At 42.3% G+C, this 26938-nt stretch overlaps 2 protein-coding genes across 3 annotated transcripts; one reads left to right on the forward strand and one right to left on the reverse strand.

The window, feature by feature from the left end:
• The first annotated feature begins 934 nt into the window (after positions 1–934).
• On the forward strand, positions 935–11670 carry LOC103723922 (thioredoxin H4-1-like). 2 transcript variants are annotated; one of them, XM_008815019.4, is made up of 6 exons: positions 936–1109; positions 3255–3313; positions 3402–3468; positions 4220–4336; positions 8929–9051; positions 11139–11555. In XM_008815019.4, the coding sequence occupies exons 3-6, from the start codon at positions 3448–3450 to the stop codon at positions 11277–11279; spliced, it is 402 nt and encodes a 133-aa protein (XP_008813241.1). In that variant the 5' UTR covers positions 936–1109; positions 3255–3313; positions 3402–3447; the 3' UTR covers positions 11280–11555. The 2 variants fall into 2 exon arrangements, with proteins under 2 accessions (XP_008813240.1, XP_008813241.1); XM_008815018.4 differs by lacking the exon at positions 3255–3313 and having other exon boundaries at positions 935–1109; positions 11139–11670.
• A 1892-nt stretch (positions 11671–13562) lies between these two features.
• Positions 13563–16985, reverse strand: LOC103723923 (receptor-like protein kinase FERONIA). The gene is made up of 2 exons (XM_008815020.4): positions 16870–16985; positions 13563–16517 (listed from the first exon to the last, which is right to left on the reverse strand). The coding sequence occupies exon 2, from the start codon at positions 16448–16450 to the stop codon at positions 13766–13768; it is 2685 nt and encodes an 894-aa protein (XP_008813242.1). The 5' UTR covers positions 16451–16517; positions 16870–16985; the 3' UTR covers positions 13563–13765.
• Positions 16986–26938: the final 9953 nt, after the last annotated feature.

Raw genomic sequence — 26938 nt, forward strand, 5'->3', positions numbered from 1 at the left:
TAAGAGTAATGTTTCAGCACTTCCTCCTCTCCCAACCAAGATTTGTTTAGCTTCCTAGCTACAGCAAATCAGCAATACGAATGCCTCTTGTAGCTGTTATGTCCTGACATGTTATTGCTTTTCAGTGCTTCTAAACGATGATAAATATTTCTACTTCACTATATGCTGCCAAGGGAACATCTACACCAACTATCATGGTCCTTTTTGTCTGGTACTAATCTTTTTGTCTAATTTCTTGTCCGTAGATGCTTCACCATCATAAGGTCTGAAGCAAAATCTTAATTGTCATAAACTCTAAAAAATAATTAAGCTAATTCTAGTTTAGGCTGCTTGAGAGTTATTGGTAGAATTTAGTATATCATAGTGAACTTTGGAGTTCAAAGACAAGAGCAAATTTTAATAGGATGCGAGTGCATCTTGTGACTTTGCTAATCATAGAGCTTATCTCTTTTTCGAAGATGGTCAAGGCAATGCTAGAACAACAGTTCACAAAATTTATCTTGATTTTTTTTTTTTTTACTAAGATGGATGATTCATACAGTTTTAGACTTTTAGTACGGATACATCCAATGAGATTAGAAAACAACAGGTCCCGGAGCACTCTAAGCAACTTTCCTTTGCCAACCCATAGGATACCTCCGGAGTGACTGGTTACATAAAAAGCCATCCAGTCCATGACCTCGTTAGCTTTTTTGAACATGTGCTTAGCCCTTTTTCTTTTTTTTTTCTTCACAATTTCTTCCTGGCCAACCCGATATATGATTTGGGTCACTCTTCCAGCCTAATGGATCAAGCTTGGTCCGGATTACAAATCCGGATGGCTTTTGGGCTGGATTCTGGTCAACTCAGACCCAAGGTAGAATGCCATCAAGCGGGCCTCTAGTAGCGGGCCAGAATGGGGGCATCCTTTCGGCTTTCATATCGAGTTCTGTTGGTTATCGCTTCCCGTCAAGAAGCTTCGGTGGCATCACCCGCTTTCGCGCTGGTGTTGTCGGATCACCCCTCCACCTCTCCTTCCCAAAAGCTAGGGTTTCGTCGAGCAAAGTTATTGCTCGATTCTTTGGACAGGAGCAGTATCCCGCAGCGCAATCAGTAAAGAGTTTTTAAAGGTATATTTTCCTTTCGTTATCCCATCGGAGATTCTTGGTTTCTCATCAAGAAGATTCTGCATTCCCATTCAATTAAACCCTAAATTTCCATGTATTCGAATCGGAAGGTTTAAATTGCTTCTTGGTTAAATAGATTAACGCATGATTAAAAGTTTTGGTAACTGGTTCTTGGTTTAATTATTGCGGATTGTGTGAATTGCTTTTTGGTTAAATTTACAAATAGCTAGAGATGTTTGTCAAGTGGTTCCATATTAACCTCCTAATTTATGTCTAGTTTGCTTCAACTAGTACAACCTCATCTGTCTGTGTGGTACTTTTAAAGCTGAGCAACTCAAGAATGGCATACGGGATGGCTGGTGAAATTTTTGGCACAGTTGGAAGTTCTGGTTGATGCTTTATTCTTTCTTGCACATGATAGTTCAAAAATGATAGATACTTGGTTTGCAACTATTATTACCGAACCTTTTTTTTATAATATTCTTAATTTTTATCCTGCGTTCTCAACTTACATCCTGCTTGATTGTTTCTTTTATTGGTGTAATGACCCAGGACCTCACCCAAAAATGCTAGCCAAAAAATGTTATTTGGTATCCTTGGCCCAGTTTAAGTACCCAAATCTCTCCATTGCACAACTGATATGGGACTAGACACATGCTCGCATAGGTCCTCTTATATGGCCTTGAATGGACGTGATAGAACCATATAAACTAGTTATCATCATCCAATCTTTGCTATATTACTAAGTCTCTTGTGCTGTTCTTATTTGCACCCTTGCTCATGAAAATGACCGAAATTGCTTTAGAGTGGGACTTTGTGGATCTTTGCTTATTTGCACCCTTGCTCAATTTTGCAACCAGTTTCACCAAAACTCTCACAATATTTTAAAGTTTACCTCACTGAATGCTGCTTCAGAGCCATTTGTAGTGTCTGATGCACTTGAAAGAACGTTACATTGCTGGTTATCATCACTTAAACTGTGTCATACTATTGGCATCTCTTTTGGTGCATATATTTTGCACCTACATTCTATTTTCACAACACATTTAATTAAAAATACGTGTTGTTTTTTTATTAATTAAAAAACTAAACCCGCACTGAGAAGGTTGTGTTTCTGGAATCTCTGGGCCATCATTTTTTTCCTATAGTCTTATCTATGCATTTTCCCTCTATAACCGCATTCCTCGCACTTCATTTTGGCAGACTTTTCTTTTCATCCAAATTGAATGGTATGATTGTTACCCACCCAACCCTAAAGGAATTGTATACATATTGTGTTTCTACTAAATTCCTCACATATCTATTCATATAAATATCTTGGTTATTTTTATACTCTTATATCCTTATTCTACTATCTGCAGATGCAATTAGCTTCTTGAGTTGCTGGTGTTTGTCTTGGAATAATATTAGACAGGGGATTAACACTTGGATGCTAAATCAAGTTATTAAAATCTATCACCAGTGCTTGGTTACATAGCTTATAACCATAAGTATTAAGCGCCATGCCAACTGTATGGGGTTGAGGGCGCAAATCATATTTACCACTTTTTCCTTGGAAGGGCATCCTCTGTCAACACAAGCATTTTAAATCCTTTCTCACGAGTTCCATTTAGGTTATGTTTTGCCTTATTTCTCTCACTAGGTCACCTTAAATTTTCAGAGCAGATGTTTACATAATATCATTTACTTTTCTACTGATTTAATCTATAGAATTCGTTTGCTTCTTCCTTTGCATCCATTCATCTTTCCTTGTGTATCATTTGTCCACCTTAGTATTCCTTAATGGTGACAATTGTATGCTCTTGGACCTGTCTGATTGCCATCATTTTGTTTCATGCAACAATGTTTTGATATATTAAGATATTTGCTTAAGTATTACCAGAGTTTCAATGTTCCTGTTTTCCTGGACATGTGTTATTGCTGAAATGTCAATCCACTCCAATATGATCATACTTCTATCCTATAAGATTCACTTTAAATCTCAAAAAGAGTGTTGGATGTTCAGTAGGAACTGTTACATGTGGTAATTGCCTAATTGGAAACTAATGTGAGCATTGATTTCCTGTTTACACATCTTTTGTCATCATTGTTTGATATCTGAATTTAAAGAGCCTGATTTCGATAAGGACATTATACAAATTATTTCGGGTGGTTCTTTCAAAGTCTATTCTCAGTTACCTGGAGTATATTTGACTGTGTTATGCAGAGTAATCTGTCTGTCTGCACTTTTTCTTTTGTCAATTTAATGCACATTTCTTTTTACTAATGTTTTCTTCACCACTTTCTATTTCTCAGAAGAAGCTGGTGATCCTGTTTTCGTGACTGAAACTCCTGAGTTCAAATGGGAACCTGCTTGGGGAAGGTTGGTTATCATCAATAAAATACATTGAAACTCATAATGAAGCTTAGAATACTCAGTTCAATGCATAGATAAATAATCTGCTTTTCTCGTTATGTCATTTTCACAGTGGAACAGGGAAATATGGCGGTGCACATGTGTTGGCTGCCGGGTTTTCTTTTCTTTTCTTTTCTTTTTTTTTTTTTTGGGGGGGGGGGGGGGGTGTTGTTTGAAAATGAGCTTTTTAAGTTACAGTTACATGGCCCGAGCTTTGAGCTTCCATACATTTGCTCTTTAACTTTGAACTTGTCAGTATTTGGTTTTTCGGCCTTGCAAGAAACCTAATAATTTTACACATTTAATTGAATATTGGAAGAGATTTCAGTTTTAGATGCTCCATTGTTTTAATTGTACATAAGCCTTCTCATTAGATATACGCAGATATACATTCATATATGTACAATTATGCATAAATATATGTATGTGCGCATGCAGATATACATACATATGTATGTATGTACGTATATATACATATTTATACACATATTTTTGTGCATATATACATGTATGTATGTGTATACCTATATTTATGTATACATGTGCATATGTTTGTGTATGACTGTGTGCATATGTACCTTTATTACCTATTGATATTGTCCTGGCATTTAAACAGTGCATTCATGCTTTCCTTGGCAACCTTGGTTAATAAGCATATGGTTTGATACTAAAAAAATTGGCGACCAACTGATGGTTTTTGTTCTCTTACCATTTGTAGTGTCGGGGCCGAGGTGACTCTGATGACATAGATTTCAAAGCTGGAAATGTGCATGTAATTACTAGCAAAGAGAGCTGGGATGAGAAGATTGCGGATGCAAACAAGGATGGCAAGCTAGTAAGCAATTCGATAGGACCCCACACAAACCCAGACATGGGCACATATGCATTGCATACAGACACACACACACACACACACACACACACACAAAGAGAGAGAGAGAGAGAGAGATGCCCACATGCATGTACACTTTTAATAACTCACTCTTATATATGTAATATATCAAATATGGGACTGACAGAGCTCTCTCTTGTCTTAAAATTGCAATCTACTGATGAAGTTGTATGTCCAATCTTACTGTTGCTCTGGAGCTTAATTTTTTTGTCTTTGGTCCAGGTCTGGCTGGTCCAATGCTGAATTTTAGCTGTTTAGCCAGATTTCCTTGGAGTAGTTTAACTAATATTTTAATGTTTGATAATTTTGGTTCTATGCTGGCTAATTTATAATTTTGTAGAATTGTATCCTGATTCCACTTGGTGGCCTTAAGACTTCAGAATTAAGTTTTGGAGAAGGCCATCATCTGGTATGATCTGGAAGCATTTGCACAATGTGCAGTTGGGTTGGAAGTTGGAACAGCTCATAAATGCATGCTTCTGCAATTCAGGGTCAGTATAATATCACTGCAGAATATGTTATGGTCATGATTGGGAGGAGCAGACCAGTTAAGGGCAGCTGAATCACCTGCTGACATGGATCAGGCATTTAATTTTGTTTTCCTCATCAGATAGTATTCCTTTACCATAAAAATGAATGATTTTTGCATAAAGTTCTTATCGACTTTTCATGGTTGATAAGTTATGGTGGTTTAAAAGGAGGATATTCAAAATTTGGTTCAAATAAAATTGGGATTTTCTCAAACAGTGCAGAACCTAGTGCATCATTTTTGAAGAAATTAGATGTTGTTGGAGGTGCTTGCCAGAAGTGCAAATAAAGTAGGTGGTAACATAAATTTTGAAGAGCCTGACCATAGGTCTCAAGTTGCTGCAGATTAAAGAGGAATCTGAGGGGCCTGGATCAGGAAGAATAGAAAATTTTCAAGAAAAGAATGCACTTCTCTTCAGCAACAGGAATATTTTTATGGAGACTGTAATCAAAAGTTCAAAGAGGGCTGTCCAAGGACTTTTCTGCCTGGGGTTTCTCCCGTGTCCATGATATGCCTGGTATATCACCTGAATTCTTAATTTGGAAAAAGACTGCCCTTTCTTTCTAGGCAGATTGGTACAGAGGCCTGGAGATATATCTATTCTCTAAGACTAGAGATGGTTTCCATGGTATCTGAAGTTGGGATGGATAAGGTATAGGCTGGGAAACAACAGATCATTTGTGGAGCTTATTGGCTGCCAGGAAACTTCGATGAGACAATAGATTGTAGCATGAATCACCACCTTACAGATTTATTGTTCGTCTTCCTCATTGATGGTTTCCAACCTGGTGGTTCCACTCATCTAGTGAACTTCAACATGGAAATTGATTTTCATCTTGCATTAAATTATGACATTTCCATATTTCACTTATGATAATGAAGAAAAAGGTGTGATATCATGAAATGTAATGGTTCCAAGTGAAACAAGAGAGGAATCTAAGGACTTTGCCTCTTTGTTGTGTGGACTACTTTATCATATTTGGATAGGTTTCTAGGTAGAGGTATGGTCCAATAGGTGTGGGAAGGGAAAATGTTGAAACAAAGAAAATGCATTGGGTTTGTTGCAAGCCCAGATAAGTCATTTTGGGTCTCCTCTGCAATATACCATATTATTTATTAGTTCATAATAACAGGACTATACTAAAGAAACAGACTCAAAACTTGAAAATACTTAGGAGTACAGATGAGCATAAAAAGGGGAGCTAGTGGCTATGTGGGTTTTGTTGGAAAGAATAAAGGCAAATTAGCCTATGGGAATGAATACTCCTTTTTTTATGAAAACTTTGATAAGGCAATGGTTGTAGGCATCCTGAAATTTCTTGCAGCACATGTACCAGAAAAGGTTTCAATTGTATCAACAAATTATGTAGATTATATTTTTATTCACAATAATGACTGCTAAAAAATATTGTGTCTAGTTAGGTCAGAGAGTTTTACCGAACCCGGATGGAGAGGAATTTGTTTAATCTTATTGCAAGAAGGATTGATTCTGGGGAAGCATTAGGTAGGATAGGTACGAGATGGAGATGTATCTTTGCTTGAATGGTTGAGTAAAGGTATCCTCAATTTGTCTATGCATCCTTTCAGGGAGGTTGGTGATTGGTGAAATTATTTTGGTATGATGCATGCGTTTGTTGATAGACCAAAAAATTTGAGGATCTGTTTGGATTTTTCTACAGGATTGGGCTGAAAATTCTGAAGAAATTGTTAATTAGGCCAGCACAAGTAGCAAGATTATAGGCTACAGATTGAGCTAGGAAAAATATCCAGGAATAGCTTTAGAGTGGGCCGGCTCAAATCCCATAGGGAGGGGAAAAAAAGACCTACTGCTGAGGTTTTTTTTTCTTCCTATGGGATTCGGGCTGGCCCACTCCAAAGCTAAATTTAAATAATTTAACGACGAGATTTATTGTCGTTTCTTGCATGTCTCGCGAAAGTATTCCTGGGCATTACATGAATACAGGCCTAGCCCAGCATGTAGCATGTGATCCTGCATGTTGTGCTGGCCCAATCCACGTATCCTACAGGATTTTCAGCCCAATCCTGTAGGAAAATCCAAACAGGCCCTGAATGTGCTCCCTAACTTATTATGTTTATGAGAAAAAAGAACGGGAGAATATTACATGGCTAAGCAATGTATCCAGAGGCCAAATGTGATGTAATTAATGTGAAAGAAATTGGAATATCAGGATTTGGAGTTATTGTCAGGGATTTTTAGTATCAAAGTGCTGAAGGTCCTTTGTAGAACTATCAAGGTGGAAGAGGTAGGTTAATTAGCAATTTTACTTGTTATGAACCATAAAAAACATGTACTTTTAATTGTAAAGACAGTGAAAGGATTGATTTTGCTGTTGGCAAATGTCTCTTTTTAAAGAAGGAATATATTGGTAGAATGGGTGCTACTTTATGAGGTATGGTGGGGACACTCTAAGATCTTACTGGTGAATAATGATTGCCAAGGATCCTTTTATAAGCAAGTTGCGTGTCACGAAGCAAAAGTATTCCATTTCTCATATTGTGCTGGTAGATTCCACTAATCTATCAGATTCCCCTGGTCTATCATAGTTGGTCGATAATGTATAGCAAACTTCATAATATCCACACAAGACAATATAGTAAATTAGAAAATAGAAAATAACCTGATTTTTCTTTTCAAAAAAAAAACATGCTGGTTGGAGTTAAAAACATGCTTAGAGAAATTGGAGTGGATCTGCTGAATTGGCAAAGACATTGGTGTCTGCCAATGGTAGGATGACAAGTCTTCTGCTTGATTTTCAAGAATTATGTTATGTAGGAAAGCCTTTAGATAAAGTAAATCAAGGTACTAGTCCTTATTTTACCAACTTGTTTTGACACACTTGTTTTCAAGAATATTGAAGCCTTTGCTCCTGGACATATCACAGTACTTTACCTTTTGAGGAATCTTGTATGTAAAATTTTATGAGCTGACATTTAACAAAATATTTATACAAATGATAGCAATTCCCTGGACTTCTTTCATGAGGCCAAGCTATGATGCCTTATATTCATGTAAATATTGGCTAATATTTTTTGGAAAATTGTTTATCCATTCGAAATAAATTTCTTCTTCTCTCTGTTTACCCTGAAGTATGATGCTTTACACAATATATTTGTTGAAACTACTAGTTTCATAAGAATGTTGGTTGAAGTAGAAAGTATCAATCTCTTGAGACTCTGAAGACCTTCGGAACTCTTGCTGAGTCTTGTGATGGTATGATTAATAATAGCGGTTTTGTGAAGAGTTTGATTATGAGCTCAGTAGGACGAAAATGCTGCTTTGCCTTAAAATATACCTTTGCTTCCTCGAGTTTTTCTTTCCCTCGTAGTTGAGTATTTCAGAATCAGATCTACTAGTGTTGCTTGTCTGACTTTGATTACCTGTTTTACGTATAGATATTTGGATCCGACTTTGACATGGGTATAACTTTGATAAATTGTTTCCGGGAAAGTAAGTATTTGACCAAAGTGAGTTTAAGTTGGCTGACTAGTTGCCTAGTATGGTCAATATGGACATTGGGATTGTGTGCTGACATGGATAAGCTGCACACGTCAGGTTTCGTAAATCCATATTACAAAGAAGTAGGGTTTTATATAAATATGCTTGTTTGCATGTGGTGATTGATGTATGTGTATTTAAATGCATTTGTGTGGCTTGAAATGAAAAAAGGGTATACTAAAGATCTATAAAATATGATGTGCTTAATAAGAGATCTCCAAATATGGCCCTAGGGTACTGCATCTCAAGAGTTGACAGTCCAACTTTTATCAATCACCTTCCTTTAAAGACAAACTTGGACCAATTATGAACATGCAAGACACAAATAAACATGAGACATGCATGTCAGATAATGTCAGGTGGCTCTTGTTTAATTCCAAATCAGAGAGTTGGGGAGTTGAGTGTGAATTTTGAGAACTTTTGTTTAATTCTGAACATATTTTAGATTTTCATGCAACTAACATTTACCTTTTTTTTTTCCCTGCACAGGTTGTGGCAAATTTCAGTGCATCTTGGTGTGGTCCCTGCAGAATGATGGTACCTGTTTATGCTGAGCTGTCTGAGAAGTATCCTTCTCTCATGTTCCTGACAGTTGATGTGGATGAGTTGATGGTATGATCTGCTCTTATCTTTTATCCTGTCTGTTGCACCCTTTGATGGCTACTTTTTTTGGCAGTCTATTGTTTCCTTCTACATATGTTTCCAATTAAGCATTAAATATAGTCTTTTTTCAAACTGACTTTTTGGTCAGCTTAAGATCGGTCTTGGTTGAAATTGATCATCAATCAGCTTTGGCTGAAAAGGTTCGGTTTCAGCCATAACATAAACCTTGGTTGCTGTAATTGAATGGAACTCAAAGCCCGTCTTTTGCCGTGATATCTTCATCTTCCTAAATGTTAGAAATTTTTGCTGAAGTGTTCTTGTAGATAAAGTTGAAAATTGGTCTAGAGAAATTTTGAAGGTATCTCCTCTCAGTTTTACAACTTCAACTGTCAGTTGTGTTACCAGCCCCTTGTTGTTTGAAATTGGGTTTGTTGGATTGACATGGGGTTTCAGATGAATGGCTTGTTGGTTCAAGCAGACTTGTAAATGTGGAGTATGTAGCAGGACCTCTGTCACTCCAATTAGAAGATTCATCTTGAAAAAAGGCAGAGGGCATGAGTTGAAAATCAAAGAGAAGGCACATCTTCTTATGTGCACCTTACTATCATCAAACTTGCCTGGTGTCTTAAGGAAGGCTGGAAGATTCCATCATCATTATTGTTGTCCCAAATGCCCTATTGTTGGAAGTTCGATATTTTGTTTTCTTCATTGTTTTGTCTTCTTCGTCATTTTTCCCACCTGTTTATTCTTCATCATCTCCATTGGCATATCTTTCATCTTTGCTTTTGATGTAGCACATGCATTGGTTCTGCCACCAATCCGCCTTGGTCTCTGTAGGACAAGAGATGCTTCTGGTTTTTCTACAGTGAGGCTAGGAAGATCTCTAAAACAATTAAGAGGCTAAGAATGCAAGTAGAGTTGTTATAATCACTCATACGACATTTATATATAATGAGCATGCAGTTCTCATTATTGGGTTATTGTTGACTATGGTTCTCAATTATGAAGATCCAGATGAAATAGTTGTGCCACAGAAAGCTGAATAATCCCTTTAGTAAACTTACATCTATATTTTGGTCGATAAACCATTTGTTAATGTTCTCAGTTGCAATTTGACAGTTCAGGTAGGTGTGAAATGAGTTCATTCATTACTGTTTTAATCTCTGTGGAAAAACTATCTGACCTAGGTTTTATTGTTTCTGACAGTGATATCTCACAGCTTGGTTCCAGCACATATCCACTGTGTTTTCTAGGCATTCATCATGTTCTGTGGCATAGTCCTGTTTTAGGATCGTTCAATCCATGTTCTATGGCATTCTCCATTTAGCATTTGGAATTTTCTAGTTTTGTTTAGGCCTTATGATACAGAAGAAGTTTACACCTGAAATCAAGTAAATAAAGTTAGGTCAAATTTTTGCTTAGCTGGCTCTGGACATTTTGTTAAAGCCTTCATCTGCCAACCTATATTTTGTTTCTCATGGTTACGACGAGGCATTCAAGCAACCTTAAGCCCATTTGAGCTGCAGAGATGCTTTCATTCGAGTCACAAGGCTCAGTCTTGGTCACATTTTAAAATTGTCTTTACTTGAACATCAGGTATACAACAGAGAATGTGGATGCTAATTGAAGGGCATTTAAAAGGCTTGAGGAGCTTTTTATATGTAAGATAAGATGTAGAATGCAGCAAAAGAGTATCCAGCTAACCTTGATATCATGCATATCATCCTGTTCAATGGGCAACCGCCATTTGACACACTGTTTTTTGAAAATTACATGTATTGGAGATCTCTGAACCTATTGCCTATTAAGTACATTTTCTAGGGACCATTATTTGTTGCATTATGCCATCCAAAAAGATGGGACACTGATGAACAGCTTATTTCCACCATATAGAATTTGATGGTCAGGAAAACCTCGTGTGCATATAAATCTGGGAACTTTATGATACATGTAAACCTAACTTCAAGATAGTGGCGAATGCTTTAATATGTTAGCTTTAGTTTACCAAGTCAGACTTGCATCAAGTCTTTATTCATATATGGAATGGATTCTTTGGTGACAAATATGGAGTCTGAAATTGTAAATGGGTGTTGCAGGATTTCAGTTCATCATGGGATATTCGTGCGACTCCAACATTCTTCTTCTTGAAAGATGGGCAGCAGCTGGATAAGCTTGTTGGGGCCAACAGACCTGAACTCGAGAAAAAGTTAAAAATGCTTACTGAATCCTCATCCTAGTGCTCCAACTGAGTCCATCTGGCTATTGAGATGATGAGAAAACAGTCCCTGGCATATGTATTCATTGATCCTATCGTTTGGTCGATAAGAGTTCCTTGTGTATTATTTCCTGCCTCTCATACTCGGCATCTCTATCGGACTTGCAGTTCCCAATCCCAATTGTACAGCCTGCTTTCTGGTGACTTAATAGAACATGAGGTCAAGGGTTTCAAGTCAGTCTTTTCTCCCAAGATGATTGTGAAGTGAAAGCACAAAGAACTCGTGTGCGTTTCATAACCGGGGACTTTTAATTGGCTTAACCCTCTGATGTCAAGTACTTGATTGGTGGTTTTGACTTTTCAACTGCGGGGCAAGAATGCATTTGTGGTGTGCAAATATTTGCTTTGTTGTTGGCATTTTTGGTCAATTACAAATAGTTTCTTCTTTCTTGTGGCTGGTTTTAGTGTTTTTGAGTACTTTGACTCAGTCACTTCCTACGGGGTGACTTGCATCCTGGCAACCTGTGGCTCTCAGTTGCAACATTACTGGTGCTAGGTTGGAGCTAGCGGTGCAATCGAGCCATGCAGAATATTTAAGCCAATCGCATCAAGTAGCTAAAGGCTCAAGTTCGGCTCAATTTAAAATATTTAAGCTTAAAACTTGATTTGAAATCGATCGAGCTTGAACTTAATTCGATCAAAAAAAAAAAAGAAAAGAAAGAAAAGTAATATTCGAGATCGATTTGACTCAGCTTGGATGTCAACCAAGCTATATTCGAGCCGAGATCAGGCTTGAATTCAAGCAAAAAAAATATAGTTAAAAAAATATTATATTATATTCTATTTTTGAAATAGCAAGTTAATAATATATATATATATATAATTAGGTTAGTATTTTGCTATCCGGGCTCTAGTTGAGTTTTGGTCCGATCTGAATCGAGTCTAGCTTGGGTATTTTGCACCTCTAGTTGGAGCGGCAAGCAAAAAGCAAACTCAATTCGGGCTCCAGTTAATTAATTTGGAACTGCAAGCAAAAAGCCTCTCTGCATTTTATGAGATACAGGTTGGAACCGATCAAGAATGCATGATCTAAAAGGTAACATTAGTGAGTGTAAATTGGACTGCTTGTGTTGGTTCCCACTCAATCCAGTGTGGCCAGATTGGTCCTGATCAGAGATCAGATCAACAACGTTTTGCGGCCGATTTATTGAATTTGGATCAGGTGATAAGCCTGTCATTCCATGCTGCTAGATCTAATAAAGAGTAGATTTTGCAGCGATCCTGTTCGCCGGGGAAAGTGCGCTGCGAGGATCGCAGGATGCGGGGGGCGTGGATTGAGATCCAATTCCCCTAGGTGACTGGTGTGATTTTTGGGGTACAGGATCTTGCAAGAAGCCCCCTCACACCAAAATATATTATACTCAGTGTATTGTATCCTAAATATCACGGCATTATCAATCATTAACTCTTTGCCAAATGCCAATCAATATCTGTTTGGCCTTGTATGGATGTGCAGCTAAAATTGGGGCGAGGGGAAGGCTCGAATTAAGGTCAGTCAACGGCCCCAATATACATCTCGATCAATCGCAGCCTGTCATACACTGCTGATGGTGATATCCTAAATCAATATGACTGGGTCACAGAGGAATCCCATCCAAAGAGGAAATCTCGCAGAAAACTCTAAAAGAACAAATGATATCTTGTGAGCGAGCCGTGATCATCTCCCGTGGAAATTTCCAACTGAAAGACCCAACGAGGAACGTCCAAACAGCACGACCGACCTTTGACATAACCTTTCATTTCGTCCCACTCTACGTGCAAGCACCGGATTGCAGCTCTCCATGACCATTTTCCAACTGGCCCGCCCCCCACCACTTCCTATCGTGAAGCTACCACCTTTCTTTTCGGCCGCCACCCCGCTAGTGGAAGTGTCATTAGGACGGAAAACAATAATAAAAAAAAACACATTGACTAAACTCCTCAGCGGAGACGCGGCAAACAACAAAGTGACACCTTCGTTAGCATAATTTTAAACATCTTATAACACCTTAGATTGTCTATAATAATTTTTTTATTAACATAATTATGAATCAAACTAAATTTTTTTATTAGTATAATTTTGTTAAAGTAATTTTAAAAATTACATAACAAATTATAACAGTGTTAATATGATCTATACTATATTATTTTTTTATAACAGAGCCTATTTATAAATACATAAAATTTTTCTACCACCATTTTTTTTTCTTGTTTTCGTCATTTTTTACGCTAACACCTACTCTTATTATGAAGATAACCATGTCCATTGCAGCAACTGACAACCAAAACATATTCTTCCAAGCACAGATACAAGTTGTATATCAGATTGAATTTAGGAGATCCCAGGGTCTAATAAATTACAACACAACTCATCAAATATTACTGAATAAAATAGGGAAAAATAAGAGGGGCTAGTTTCCGTGTAGAGATGATAAACAGCAGCGGCATTGTTCACCGCACCATCAGATCTCACCGCCCTTTGGGGTTCATGATCTGCGAGAACACGGCACTTGGCGTCAGCCCATCAGAGTCCTCGCTTGCGATGCTCCGGCCTCCCATGCTCATTGTGGTGGTCGTCGTCGTTGTCGTCGTCGATTCCACCAACGGATCGCTGGGATCATTCTTCCGCACGATCATGAGAGGCGTGCCCTCCTCCGAGGTTGCGCCGTCCATGAGGCTGCCGCTTTCCTCCGCGCTCTCCTGCAGCTGGAGCGCGAACTCGAGGTTCCAGAGGACATCGCCCATGGATGGCCGCTCCATTCCCTTGTCGGACACGCACTTCTCGGCGGTCTCCGCGAACTTCTTGAAGCACTGTGAAGCAATCCTGCCCCTGAGATAGGGATCGATGATCTGATCGAGGAAGCCCTTCTTCTGGCAGTGCAGTGCCCACTCCGCCAAGCTCACTTGTTCCTTGGGAAGCGCTGAATTGAGAGGCGGCCGAGCACAGAGGACCTCAAAGAGTACAACCCCAAAAGAGTATACATCGGATTTCTCGGTAAGCTGCTGCCGCCGGAAGTACTCCGGGTCCAGATAGCCGAAGCTGCCCTTCACCACCGTGCTCACATGAGTGTGGTCGAGCGTAGGACCGGTCTTCGAAAGCCCGAAATCCGAAACCTTGGCGACCCACTTCTCATCCAGAAGAATGTTGGTGGTCTTCACATCTCGGTGGATGATGGTATGCTTGGCGCCGGTGTGGAGGTAGTGAAGGCCGCGAGCGGCACCGATGCAGATCTCAAGCCGCTGCTTCCAAGGGAGGGGCGGCTTCGGGGTCTTGTAGAGGTGCTCGCGCAGCGTCCCATGGGCCATGTAGTCGTACACCAGGATCATCTCGCAGTTCTCCTCGCAGTAACCGATCAAGGAGACGAGATGGCGGTGGCGGAGCTTGGACAGCATCTCGATCTCGGTCTGGAATTCATGCACGCCTTGCTCGGACATCGGGTTCCCACGCTTTATTGCGACCATAGTGGAGCCGCCATCTATCTCCCCACGGTAGACTTTTCCGAACCCGCCGACGCCGAGGAGGAGGGCTTCGTCGAATCCATTGGTGGCCGCCTCGATCTCTGCAAAGGAGAAGTGGCGGCAGAGGTTGGATGGGAGCGAGGAGGCATAGCTTCCGGTTGTGTTCGTCTTGACTGATGCCGCCGAGTGCGAGTTGCCGTAGAGAGAGAGCGGCAGCCAACCTGAAGGCCCGTCGCTGGGGCCTGCGTCCTTTCCTCTCTTCTTCTTCTTTTGCCTGCACATCGTGAACAAGCAACAGGCAGCCACCAGGAGTGCAGCCCCACCGATCACCCCGCCAGCGATGGCTGGGACTCTAACCTTGGACTTGCGATTATCGCGATGGAAAGCCTTGCCGGGATCCACATCTTGCTGCGGCGGTGGTGCTGGATTGGGTCCAGCAAGACTTCCATTACTGTTCTGCAGCTTAAAGACTTCCATCCCATTCAAGATAGCATCATAGTACTCTGGCTTGGCTGCAACATCAGGATGGAGTGCTACCCACAAATCCATAGAGCCGGTTCCTGAAGTTATCACCACATAGTCCTCGTACGCTGCCTTGCCAATTCCGCCGCTCCAAGCAATCACATCGGCGCCCTCTACGGCGGTCAGGTTGTTGAGATAGATATTGAAGACCCTCTGGTTCGGCAGGGTGATTGGATACTGGATCTCACAGAAGTGAAGCCTCACGAGGTAGTAAAACCCAGCATCCACCGGAAGGATCCATGTGAGATTATAGTTCAGATTGATGTGTGCATCAGGCCCCATCGACCGTGCTGTCGAGTACACATCCTCCGGCGCGATGTATTCCGGCACGCTGGCCGGATACTGAATCGAAACATTCGGGTCGTTGGAGTAGGTGACACCAAATGCAGCGCCATATATGTATGGTGTGTCATCATCCCAGGAGCGAAACAAGCCAGAATCTTGGGTGGGAGAAATGGCTTGCCCGCCCACATTCAGCCTGTAGACGGTCTGGGTAGCCGAACCGTCCTCCATGGTGTAGGATGTGGAGGTTCCGACAAGCAATGGATTGACGGGATTAAAGATATCGTCGGGGATCGAGACAATCTCGATACCGTTCACAAAGGCATAAGAGTTGGGATGGTCAGGAGAAGGGGTGAAGGTGAGGTTGAGGGCACCGGAGGAGACGTTGACGGAGTACTCGCGGACGAGGTAGTTGAAGTTAAGGGCATTGGCGGTGAGGTAGGCGCTGAAGTTCTGGAGAAGGGTGTTGGATCCGGCGGTGACGGAAAAGAACGCATCGGAGGCGGCGCGGCTGGAGTAGTTGGAAGGGTAGAAGTAAAGGCGAACGAATTTCCCGCCGGGGCCGAGAGGGAAGGTGTAGGTGTAGGGGGAGGTGAAGACCCGGGCGGTCATGTAGGGGATTTGCGGGACCGAGGAGTCCTGGGAGGAGGCGCTGGCGCCGGCGCCGTTGATGGAGGGGGCATACTTTGAGCCGGCGTCGCCGGTCCAGTTGAGGCCGTCGGTGTCTGTGACCTGCCCGGAGGCACCGCAGTTGAGGAAAATCTTGTCCCGGGCGTTGTAGGTGCTGTTGCTGCTGTCTGCCGCCGAGATCTTGCCGACGGCCAACAGGAGGAACAAGAAGAAGAAGGAACCACAGAGAAGGATGGGAGGTAAAGCTTGATACCTCCTCATGATGAAATATCAAGTCTTTTGGAAAACCCGAAAATTTGTGAGCGACGACCAGGGCTTCTGCTGAGAACTACACAAAGAGAAGAAGAATTTAGGGAGCTAAAAGTTCACAAAACGGAAAAAAGATCGGGTCTTTGTGAAACTAGCGTTTCGATCCACGATGAAAAACCTAGATCGGGCAAGATCGGACCTTTGACAACGATTTTAGGGAGGAGGGGAACAATTTCTAGCAGGAAATGAGCACTTCAATAATCCAGCAAAAAAAAAAAAAAAGCAGAGTAAAACAAGCAAGATCCACGAAGAAATGAACGACGCAGCCACGTAAAAACCGCATAAAAAAGCAACAAATCGACTAAAATTAACAGAAATCCGATGACATATGCTATAGAAATCCTAAATCCGAGCGGGGAGAAGAGGAGTACCTGAAAAGCTCCGAGAGACGGACGCAAAAGAGGAGCGAGAGGCTTAAAACCGCGGGATTGGGTAAGAAGGGCCGGTGGTGGTGGTGGCCTCCACTGCTACTTATTAGTACGGTTTTCAACTATAATTTAAAAGCTAATAATAAGAAGAAATTATTCGAATAAAGTTAGATTATTGGTCTTGATTCCTAAATTGACGCGGTTGGGAGCTCCAGCTAAATTAATGCCGAGCTGGCGATTGGAAGAGAGAGAAAGATCTGACGGCCAGCGGTTGCTAGCTTGGAACCAGCTGCGAGTCGTTCGGTGATCCGGGTCCACCATAGTGGGATTCCACTAATCGGAAGATCACGGCCGTTGGATTGTGAGCATCGACTCGTCGGCGGAGAGGCGCGTAGCGACTGGGTCGGAGAAGCTGCACGTGGGCCCACGGTGTTCCGTGGACGTGCGCGGCCGTTCGATGTGTGGAGAGGGGCATACAGCAGACCTTATGTATGACTTAGCTCCCGAAGGTCGAGATGGGACTTCCAGCGGGGTGTTTAATTAGCGCGCGTGATGACCTTTCATTCTCATCGTCATATATGAGCCAAAACTCCCACGCGAACAGACCCCTTCTCTACTTAAATCCAATCAAATCTACGACTAGAAAAGTACGGTTCAAATTTGGCCCGAGGGTGATCATGATGGGAGAGTCAGAAAAGCTGCCGGCTAGAATGGAGAAAGAAAGATCATCTCTCGTACGACTGTGTACCTATACAAAGGCCTCATCGGTAATTTCGGTGAGAGCCATCCGATGCTCAAGCTAGAGTGGATCTTACTTGGTCCAAAAATTCCCTAAACATTACCTGATCGGGGTATTTATAGTCTCCGTAAAGATGTCCAGATGACGGAGATATGATCCGTCCTCATCATGGAAGGAGATGGCTTTCAGCCAAATGGCGCGCAGCTAGAACTTTCTTGAGGCGCACGGTGTAGGCCGTTTCTGTGTACGGTAAGGCATTGATAGGTGTGGCAAGGTATGGCTGGAGCAGCATGGCATCGTTCTTGGTTATCGTTGGCCAGCAAGCAAAGCATGGCGCGGTGAAGTTATAATGTACGGCCACGTGTGCAGGCGTGACTGATGGAAGCTCATGATCCAAAGCCCCTCACCATGCCCCTTTCCTTGCGCTCCTTGCGTGCGCCTTCAGAAATCGCTGATGATGGACCGATTGTAGGTAACACCGGTGGAATAACTAAATACAAAGATCAATAATGAAAGCAAACTAAATTCTATTCCACTTAATTGAAGAACAAACAATGAAAACAAAAGAAATCTAGCAAGGGATTGAAGAGGTCCCTTCCTAGCCCAATCTAGTGGAGATTGATGTATCTATCACTAGCCTAAGTCCTAGAACACAAGATCTAAGGACCGAAATCGGCACAATCGTCGCCCAAGCCTTACGGCCGACTCTCTAACAAGAGAACATAATTCTAGAATAACTCCATGATTTCTCTGGAATGCCTCACAATGGCCCCTTACAACTCTACTTATAGGCTAAGACCCTAGACAAAACTAAGTAACCCTTCTTACGATAAATATGGAAAACCGTCTTCCCATGGATCCAAGGCTTCTCCTCCATCGATTTGGCATGAGATCAATGGCTGAAAGTCACCCAAGAAGGTCCTCCCGCAGCTGGATATTGAGTTGGTCTTTGGCCATTGGATGGTGGGTGATAGAAGGCAGGGACGATTCGGATCTCGCGAACTGGGCGCACGGGACGCGTGTCCTGGCTGGAAGAGTCCCAGTCTGGAAGGGACTCGGACTTGGGCGCGCGGGCGTAGGTGCGTGGTCACTGTAGTGGGCGAGGTTCAGCATTGTAGCAGGCAGGCGCGGGCGGGCTGGCTGGCGGGTGTGTTGGCATGATAGCTTGCACACGGTCACTATGGCGGGCGAGGTTCTTGTGGCCGAACCTCGCCGCACTATAGCAGACAGCTGCGAGTGGGTGGGCGGGCTGATGCGCTGTCACTGTAGCGGGCAACGTTCTTGCGGCCGAACCTCGCTTGGCCTGTGCCCAGCCCCTGGGCGTGCTTGGCCTATTGCTGGCGCTGCTGAACCATGCTAGGCCAGCAGTAGGCGTGCGAAGTGGCTTGGCCGTGCTATCCATGGTGCGCGCTTGGTGTGCATCCGCCATGGCCGTGCCCTGCGCGCCGTCCTATCCGCCATGGCCGAGTGCCCGTTGGGTTGATGGAGCGAGGTCTGGCGCATGGGCTGATCCCACGCGATGCCGAAGTCGTGGATGAACCTCGCGGTTGGTCAAGGGTCGGCCGGCCACAATATACATCATTTGGCCACTTTGGCCTTCGGTTGGCACATGGTCCTCTCTCGGCTTGGCACTACCTCGGCGTTGCTTGCGTGGGTCCTCAAAACGTGGGCACGCACGTGGATGCGTAATGGGAGCTCACGATCCAAATCCCCTCACCATGCCCCTTTCTTTCGTTCCTTGCGTGCGCCTTTAGAAATCACTGATGATGGACCGATTGTACGTAACGTCGGTGGAATAACTCAATACAAAGATCAATGATAAAAGCAAACTAAATTCTATTCCACTTAACTGAAAAAACAAATAATAAGAACAGTGAAAACAAAAGAAATCTAGCAAGGGATTGAAGAGGCCCCTTCCTAGCCCAATCTAGTAGAGATTGATATATCTACCACTAGCCCAAGTCCTAAAACACAAGATCTAAGGACTGAAATAAGCACAATTGCCGCCCAAGCTTTACGGCCGACTTCTTAATAAGAGAACAAGACTAAAACTCAACTCTGGAATAACTCTGGGATGCCTCATAATGGCCCCTTATAACTCCTTTTATAGACCCAAGACCCTAGACAATTTTAAGTAACTCTTCCTAAGATAAACATAGAAAATCGTCTTCCCACAAATTCTTGCTGATGTGGCAACGTGCAATGCTTCTCCACCCTTGATTTGCATGTGATCAAGGGCTTGGAGGAGTCCTAGAAGATCTCCAAACTTTATCTCCCGAATTTGGATGGTTGACTCGGTCTTCCGGAGCAATCGGCGTGCGTCCCGGATGCACGGGACGTGTGATTTTGAGGATCTGCAGGATATTCGATTGACAGGGCCGAGGTCAGCTCGGCCTTGAACTGAGGTCGGCTCGACCTGTGGTCGTTCTGGCCTCTGGCTGAGGTTGGTTCGGCCTGAGGTCGGTGATAAGTGCTAAATAATGCATAAATTAATATCTTATTCATAGCACTTATCATTATGTTAATTCACATATTTTATAAATTTAACAAAAAAAAATATATTTTCCTTCATCCTTTCATTTTAAATAAATTATTCAAGTTAGATTCTTTTATTATTGGTTGAGTCTAATGGATGCAGGTCGAATCAAATTCATCTGGGATGACCCCTGAACCCAAATCGCATGCACCCCATGAATTGGATCTTTCCAACCAATTAGAGTCGAGCCCAATTTTCTTTTCCAACATTGAGCTCATCCCGAACAAATTCCTTTCACGAATCTCGGTGCATCCCGTTCATGAGCCATATCCTGCCGAATCATCTTCCTCTTCCCAGCTTATATCCCCTTCATTACCGTTCAACAAATCCCACGCATATCCCACGAACAAACAAAGAAATCCCAGCCTATCCGCCGCGTTCAAGGCTTCAAGCTACAACCAGTTCATTCCCAATCCGTGAACGCGTCCCAGCATCCCACGGTTAGCCATGAGCTTTTACCACGAAATCCATCCCATGTCCGCAAGCTTCCCAGCTTCAAACAAAGCCAGTGCTCCATCCTCTTCCACGTAACCAACCGAATGCCCATGAATCTAGCCTTCATCGCCCATGGATAAAGCCAGGCTTCCGCTCATCTCATGCATGCCTTCCTCCCCTTCATCCACATCGAGTTCATCTTTATCCCATCTCCCAACCAACTTCAGTTCTCATCCACGAATTCCTCCCAGCCGACCGTCATCTTTTCTCCCAAATAAATCCCAATCCTTCCTCTCAACTCCCGGATCAACTCCATTCAGCCGCGTCCAACTTCTCATCCACGTTGATATATGATCTTATCTTGATCCCATCCGAAGCATCGTCAACCTCCCAGACTTCACGGAAACAACAATCCTCACAGCTCATGAATCTGTTTCTCCCTCCCGTTTGCAGATCAAGCCAGCCTTCATCTCCGCGGATCCGATCTTTATCCCAACCGTGAACACCATCCCCTGTTTCCCAACCGAGAACACCATCTCACGTTTGATCCCAGCTGCCATATCATCCACGGATCATTCCGTTCGCGATGGCGTTCAACGCATCCTCAGTTTCACGTTCAATCTGTTCCGACTTCATCCTCATCTCATGCCCATCTCCCGGATTTCCAGCTAACGGCAGCACTTCCAAACTCTTCCAGCATCTCCTCTTAACCGTGAACATAATCCTCTGTATCTCGTTCGCATCTTTCCCAACTCCCGAATGAGAACCAGCCATCACGATGCATCCTCTTCCCCTGTTCTGAAACAAAGCTAACAATCAACCAAATCCAAGCTCATCCCCCAGCTCAATCCCATCTTCCCCGTGATCCGTGAGCTCCAACCATTCCCCTGTTCCGAGATCTTCTCACATAACCATCAACCGAATCATCCCAGCATCCAAACCAACCGAGATCCTTCTTTCTCCCATGGGATAAGCACCAAATCCAGCAGGACTTCATCTTTTGGATCAGCTTCCTCGGCTTCATCCATCCGAGCTTCACGGCGTCCGCTCTCAGCACCTCCAACGCGTCCGAGATCCCCTCCACGGAATCCCCTGTTTCGGAACCACTCCCAGCCGAGATCCGATCCTCTCAACCTTTTGAAATCCTCCCACGTTCGCCCATTCGCAGGAAATCCTCCCAACGTCCCAGCCGTTCTTCCGTTCTCAGCTGCTCAACCGAAGTTCAGTTTCATCCCGGGATATGCTCAACATCATCACCTTCTTCCGCGTCATCCAGCTCTTCGGATCAAAGCCAGCATGCCACGCGTTTGGATCACTCGTTTCCCCTGCATCCACGGAACAGGAAGCCGTTCCTTAATCTTATCTTCCCATTCGGAAGAGGTGCTGGTGAAGCTATAAAAGGAGGGAGCTATCTTCCTTCGGCCCCATCGAATCTCCTCAGAGGCCAAACCCCCCCACCGGGGTGGGGGGTTTTCCCTATCATCTCATCACAGGCGGAGTCCCACGAAAACAGAAAAGGGGAGAGAGAGAACTTTTGGGTATTTCAGGAATGAATAGAAGTTCAAGAGGGAGAGGAAGCCGGCGAAAGGAAGAGATGGAAGCCTGCTGCTGTGCTGCTGCTGCCGTCTCCAACTCCATACTGGGCTGATCTTCTCTAGGGCTGGATGCAGCCCTAACAAAGGAATACGGGTTTTATATTTTATTTTATGTTCTTGGAGTTGTATGAACCTATTGTTTTTAATGGGAATCTTCTTTTGAATCATATTTAATTTCTGTGATTTTAAGTATGATGTTCGTACAACTGTTCTTCATGATCACTAGGTAAATATAAGATAGTCCATGCTTAGGGAAGATGCGATGTGCTACCACCTTAGATTAGGGTAGACATTTCATGCCAACCGAAGATGGATTATGCCCAAATTACTTTTGTGAATTTTTATTTAAATGCTTATTAGGCTTGTAGCCAATTTGCATGTTTATCCAAGAATAAATTAAAATATAAATAACCCTTGTTCCGATGTTAGTGGTGAATTCTGTGCCCTAGGTTCTCCTAAACTGATATCCCTTTAATTGCATTTTCTTTTATTGAATTGTTTAGTTTAATAGTCTTCACAAATTCATCATTTTAAATATTTTTATTTTTAAGAAAAATAACTATACCCCAATCCCTGTGGATCGATACCCGTAATCACTATCCTACCAGATACGTGCTATTGCGTGGTCTTTAAAGTTGACTATCAATTTTTGGCGCCGTTGCCGGGACTGGTAGCATAGTTGTTTTTCTTTTTATTAAAAAAAAATTTCAAAAAAAAAAATTCGAAAAATAAAAAAGAAATAAAAAAAATATAGTTTCTATTTTTACTTTCCTTATCTCTTTTACCTCTCATTTTTGATTTTTCTTTTGATATTATTTGATCAGGAATCAAAGAAAAAAGTCTGGAACGATCAAACAGGGAATTGCTGGAAAAGGAATGCTGTAGAGGTTTGCTTTTAAAAAATTGCTGGAAAAAGTCTCTTTGGTAACCTCTAAACCTTTCTTATTTAGTTTGATTCCCAATTGGCAAAAAAAAAAAAAAAAAAAAAAAAATGGTGATTGTTTGATTTTAAATTCAGCAAAAGTGTGAATGCATGCCTGATACACATACACAATTAATCCGCACATAGTAAGGGCAATCACCCCAACAAGATAAGAACTGGATTTCATCACCAGATTCTTGCCCAAATTAGGTGAATCAATTCTCACATAGCTATCACTCTAATTAAAATCAATTAGACGTTGGCCCCTAGGGACATTCGAGCTCAATAGGACGAAGATCACCGAAAGCTGCACCAATTTCGCTCTGTGGCTCAGTTGATGTCTAGGCAAGCTTTGTCCCAAGGGAGACAGTTCATCTGTTCGAGGCAAGTGGGTTTTAAGTGGGACCTTTGCAAACGCATCGTGACCCCTCCACTTACCTGGGAGCTTACCTGGTCAACTCAGTTCATTAGACCGGATTGGAGGCTTAGGTGCCCTCTTCAAACCAGTTAGGAGCTGTCTAGTGATTTTAGGGCAAACATGAGGAATTGATGTGTTTTTCTTTTAATGCATGCTTAACTGCACCTGATGCGTCTGGCTGAAGACGTTAAACTTAGCGCTTGTTGGGAGGCAACCCAATTCTCGTTGGTTATTTTTGCATATTTTCTTGTCGCATTTTTTTTATTTTCTTAACAGGATCCCTCATATTACTGATGCAACTACGGTAAAATGCTTTTATCCTCCATATGCATCATATTTTCGTCCAAAATAAAAAAATATATAAAACAATAAAAATAATAATATAATATTCAAAAAAAATTTCATCAAAAAAAAAAAACATTGAGGACAATGTCTGATCTAGGTTGGGGGGTATAGGATTCGAATTTTTGAAGAAATTTTTCGCATTTTCACATTTTTAAGTGAATTGGCAAAAAAAAAAAAAAAAAAAAAAAAAACCTAATTTCTATGCCTTAGTGCTGAAATGATAATCACACAAAGTATATAAAATCTAAAAAGCCCAATAACTAGTCAGGAGTAAGTCAATTTGAGTTCTTTTTATTTATTCTTTTAGCGAGTTGTAAGATAATTTTTACTTTGGAATTTCACAACACACATGGCCTGCACTTCTAAGAATTAGGTTCAACATTATGTTGCTGAGTCTAGAGCAACCTTGAGTCCTGATGAATCATTCCTATCTAATTCACTATTATCCCATATTTATTGTTAAAAAAAAAAAAAAGAGTGAATTTAGTCAGGTACATCGAAAAGGGCTACCTATCGTCAAAGGTCAGCGGGCTTGTAATGAGGAACCCGAGCATAGGTCCGTAGGGGAGTCTTGATGCCTAACACCTTATGCCATCTGGTGTGGGAGTGTTGACTGAATGCTCATTACATGGAGAAATCATTACAAGAGTAAAAGTGCGTAATTTATAAATCTCAAAAAAAAAAGAGAAAAAGAAAAAGAAAAAAAAATAAATATAATATTGACCTTGAAAAAGACGATAGTGTGAAAGCCATCGTTGTAAAAATTCGAGTAAACTGGAATATTACAGATAAAGCCGATGAGGTATTAAAGTAAACATCCACAACTCTCGAAATCCTGCAAGGTAGGATGATTTTGAATCAGTGATTAGGTCTTATCTGACCAATTCTTGGAAACTACTAGTTTTAGCAGTATTTTGGAGAATCTAAAGCCTTAGCCTGTGTATGGTCCAGACATCACCGAGCACCCAAGTATAAATTAGCCTTATAACTCTCTAACGGAAACTTAATGACTTCAACTTAAGTTGCATCTTGACCTAGGATTTGGGCTGACTTAGTAATTAAAACTTTGTGTACTTTTGAAATTCTTGGCATTAATGCATTTGAAATTAGATTTTATAAAATAATAAAATAAATTTTTTTCGACACAGTTTGTGGGTATCTGAGCCGGAAACCCTCACGAGACAAAACTCGTCCACTAGGGCCACCTAGGGGTTTAAAGCCTTATTGCATACGGTAAATGCAATCGCGATTCCTGCGAAAGTGAGTTAATTTTTTTTATTTTGCTCGAGGACTAGCAAAATGTAGGTTGGGGGGTGTGATAAGTGCTAAATAATGCATAAATTAATATCTTATTCATAGCACTTATCATTATGTTAATTCACATATTTTATAAATTTAACAAAAAAAAATATATTTTCCTTCATCCTTTCATTTTAAATAAATTATTCAAGTTAGATTCTTTTATTATTGGTTGAGTCTAATGGATGCAGGTCGAATCAAATTCATCTGGGATGACCCCTGAACCCAAATCGCATGCACCCCATGAATTGGATCTTTCCAACCAATTAGAGTCGAGCCCAATTTTCTTTTCCAACATTGAGCTCATCCCGAACAAATTCCTTTCACGAATCTCGGTGCATCCCGTTCATGAGCCATATCCTGCCGAATCATCTTCCTCTTCCCAGCTTATATCCCCTTCATTACCGTTCAACAAATCCCACGCATATCCCACGAACAAACAAAGAAATCCCAGCCTATCCGCCGCGTTCAAGGCTTCAAGCTACAACCAGTTCATTCCCAATCCGTGAACGCGTCCCAGCATCCCACGGTTAGCCATGAGCTTTTACCACGAAATCCATCCCATGTCCGCAAGCTTCCCAGCTTCAAACAAAGCCAGTGCTCCATCCTCTTCCACGTAACCAACCGAATGCCCATGAATCTAGCCTTCATCGCCCATGGATAAAGCCAGGCTTCCGCTCATCTCATGCATGCCTTCCTCCCCTTCATCCACATCGAGTTCATCTTTATCCCATCTCCCAACCAACTTCAGTTCTCATCCACGAATTCCTCCCAGCCGACCGTCATCTTTTCTCCCAAATAAATCCCAATCCTTCCTCTCAACTCCCGGATCAACTCCATTCAGCCGCGTCCAACTTCTCATCCACGTTGATATATGATCTTATCTTGATCCCATCCGAAGCATCGTCAACCTCCCAGACTTCACGGAAACAACAATCCTCACAGCTCATGAATCTGTTTCTCCCTCCCGTTTGCAGATCAAGCCAGCCTTCATCTCCGCGGATCCGATCTTTATCCCAACCGTGAACACCATCCCCTGTTTCCCAACCGAGAACACCATCTCACGTTTGATCCCAGCTGCCATATCATCCACGGATCATTCCGTTCGCGATGGCGTTCAACGCATCCTCAGTTTCACGTTCAATCTGTTCCGACTTCATCCTCATCTCATGCCCATCTCCCGGATTTCCAGCTAACGGCAGCACTTCCAAACTCTTCCAGCATCTCCTCTTAACCGTGAACATAATCCTCTGTATCTCGTTCGCATCTTTCCCAACTCCCGAATGAGAACCAGCCATCACGATGCATCCTCTTCCCCTGTTCTGAAACAAAGCTAACAATCAACCAAATCCAAGCTCATCCCCCAGCTCAATCCCATCTTCCCCGTGATCCGTGAGCTCCAACCATTCCCCTGTTCCGAGATCTTCTCACATAACCATCAACCGAATCATCCCAGCATCCAAACCAACCGAGATCCTTCTTTCTCCCATGGGATAAGCACCAAATCCAGCAGGACTTCATCTTTTGGATCAGCTTCCTCGGCTTCATCCATCCGAGCTTCACGGCGTCCGCTCTCAGCACCTCCAACGCGTCCGAGATCCCCTCCACGGAATCCCCTGTTTCGGAACCACTCCCAGCCGAGATCCGATCCTCTCAACCTTTTGAAATCCTCCCACGTTCGCCCATTCGCAGGAAATCCTCCCAACGTCCCAGCCGTTCTTCCGTTCTCAGCTGCTCAACCGAAGTTCAGTTTCATCCCGGGATATGCTCAACATCATCACCT

This window comes from Phoenix dactylifera, chromosome 3, assembly GCF_009389715.1.
Source record: "Phoenix dactylifera cultivar Barhee BC4 chromosome 3, palm_55x_up_171113_PBpolish2nd_filt_p, whole genome shotgun sequence".
Lineage (NCBI taxonomy): Eukaryota > Viridiplantae > Streptophyta > Magnoliopsida > Arecales > Arecaceae > Phoenix > Phoenix dactylifera.

What these genes read in the sequence shown, in the direction of transcription:
- LOC103723922 (XM_008815018.4), top strand. Translation starts at nt 3,448, where the DNA reads ATGGGAACCTGCTTGGGGAAG. An exon ending in TGGGAACCTGCTTGGGGAAG is followed by an intron (nt 3,469 to 4,219) that starts GTTGGTTATCAT and finishes TACCATTTGTAG; the next exon opens with TGTCGGGGCCGAGGTGACTC. An exon ending in CAAACAAGGATGGCAAGCTA is followed by an intron (nt 4,337 to 8,928) that starts GTAAGCAATTCG and finishes TTCCCTGCACAG; the next exon opens with GTTGTGGCAAATTTCAGTGC.
- LOC103723923 (XM_008815020.4), bottom strand. Translation starts at nt 16,450, where the DNA reads ATGAGGAGGTATCAAGCTTTACCTCCCATCCTTCTCTGTGGTTCCTTC.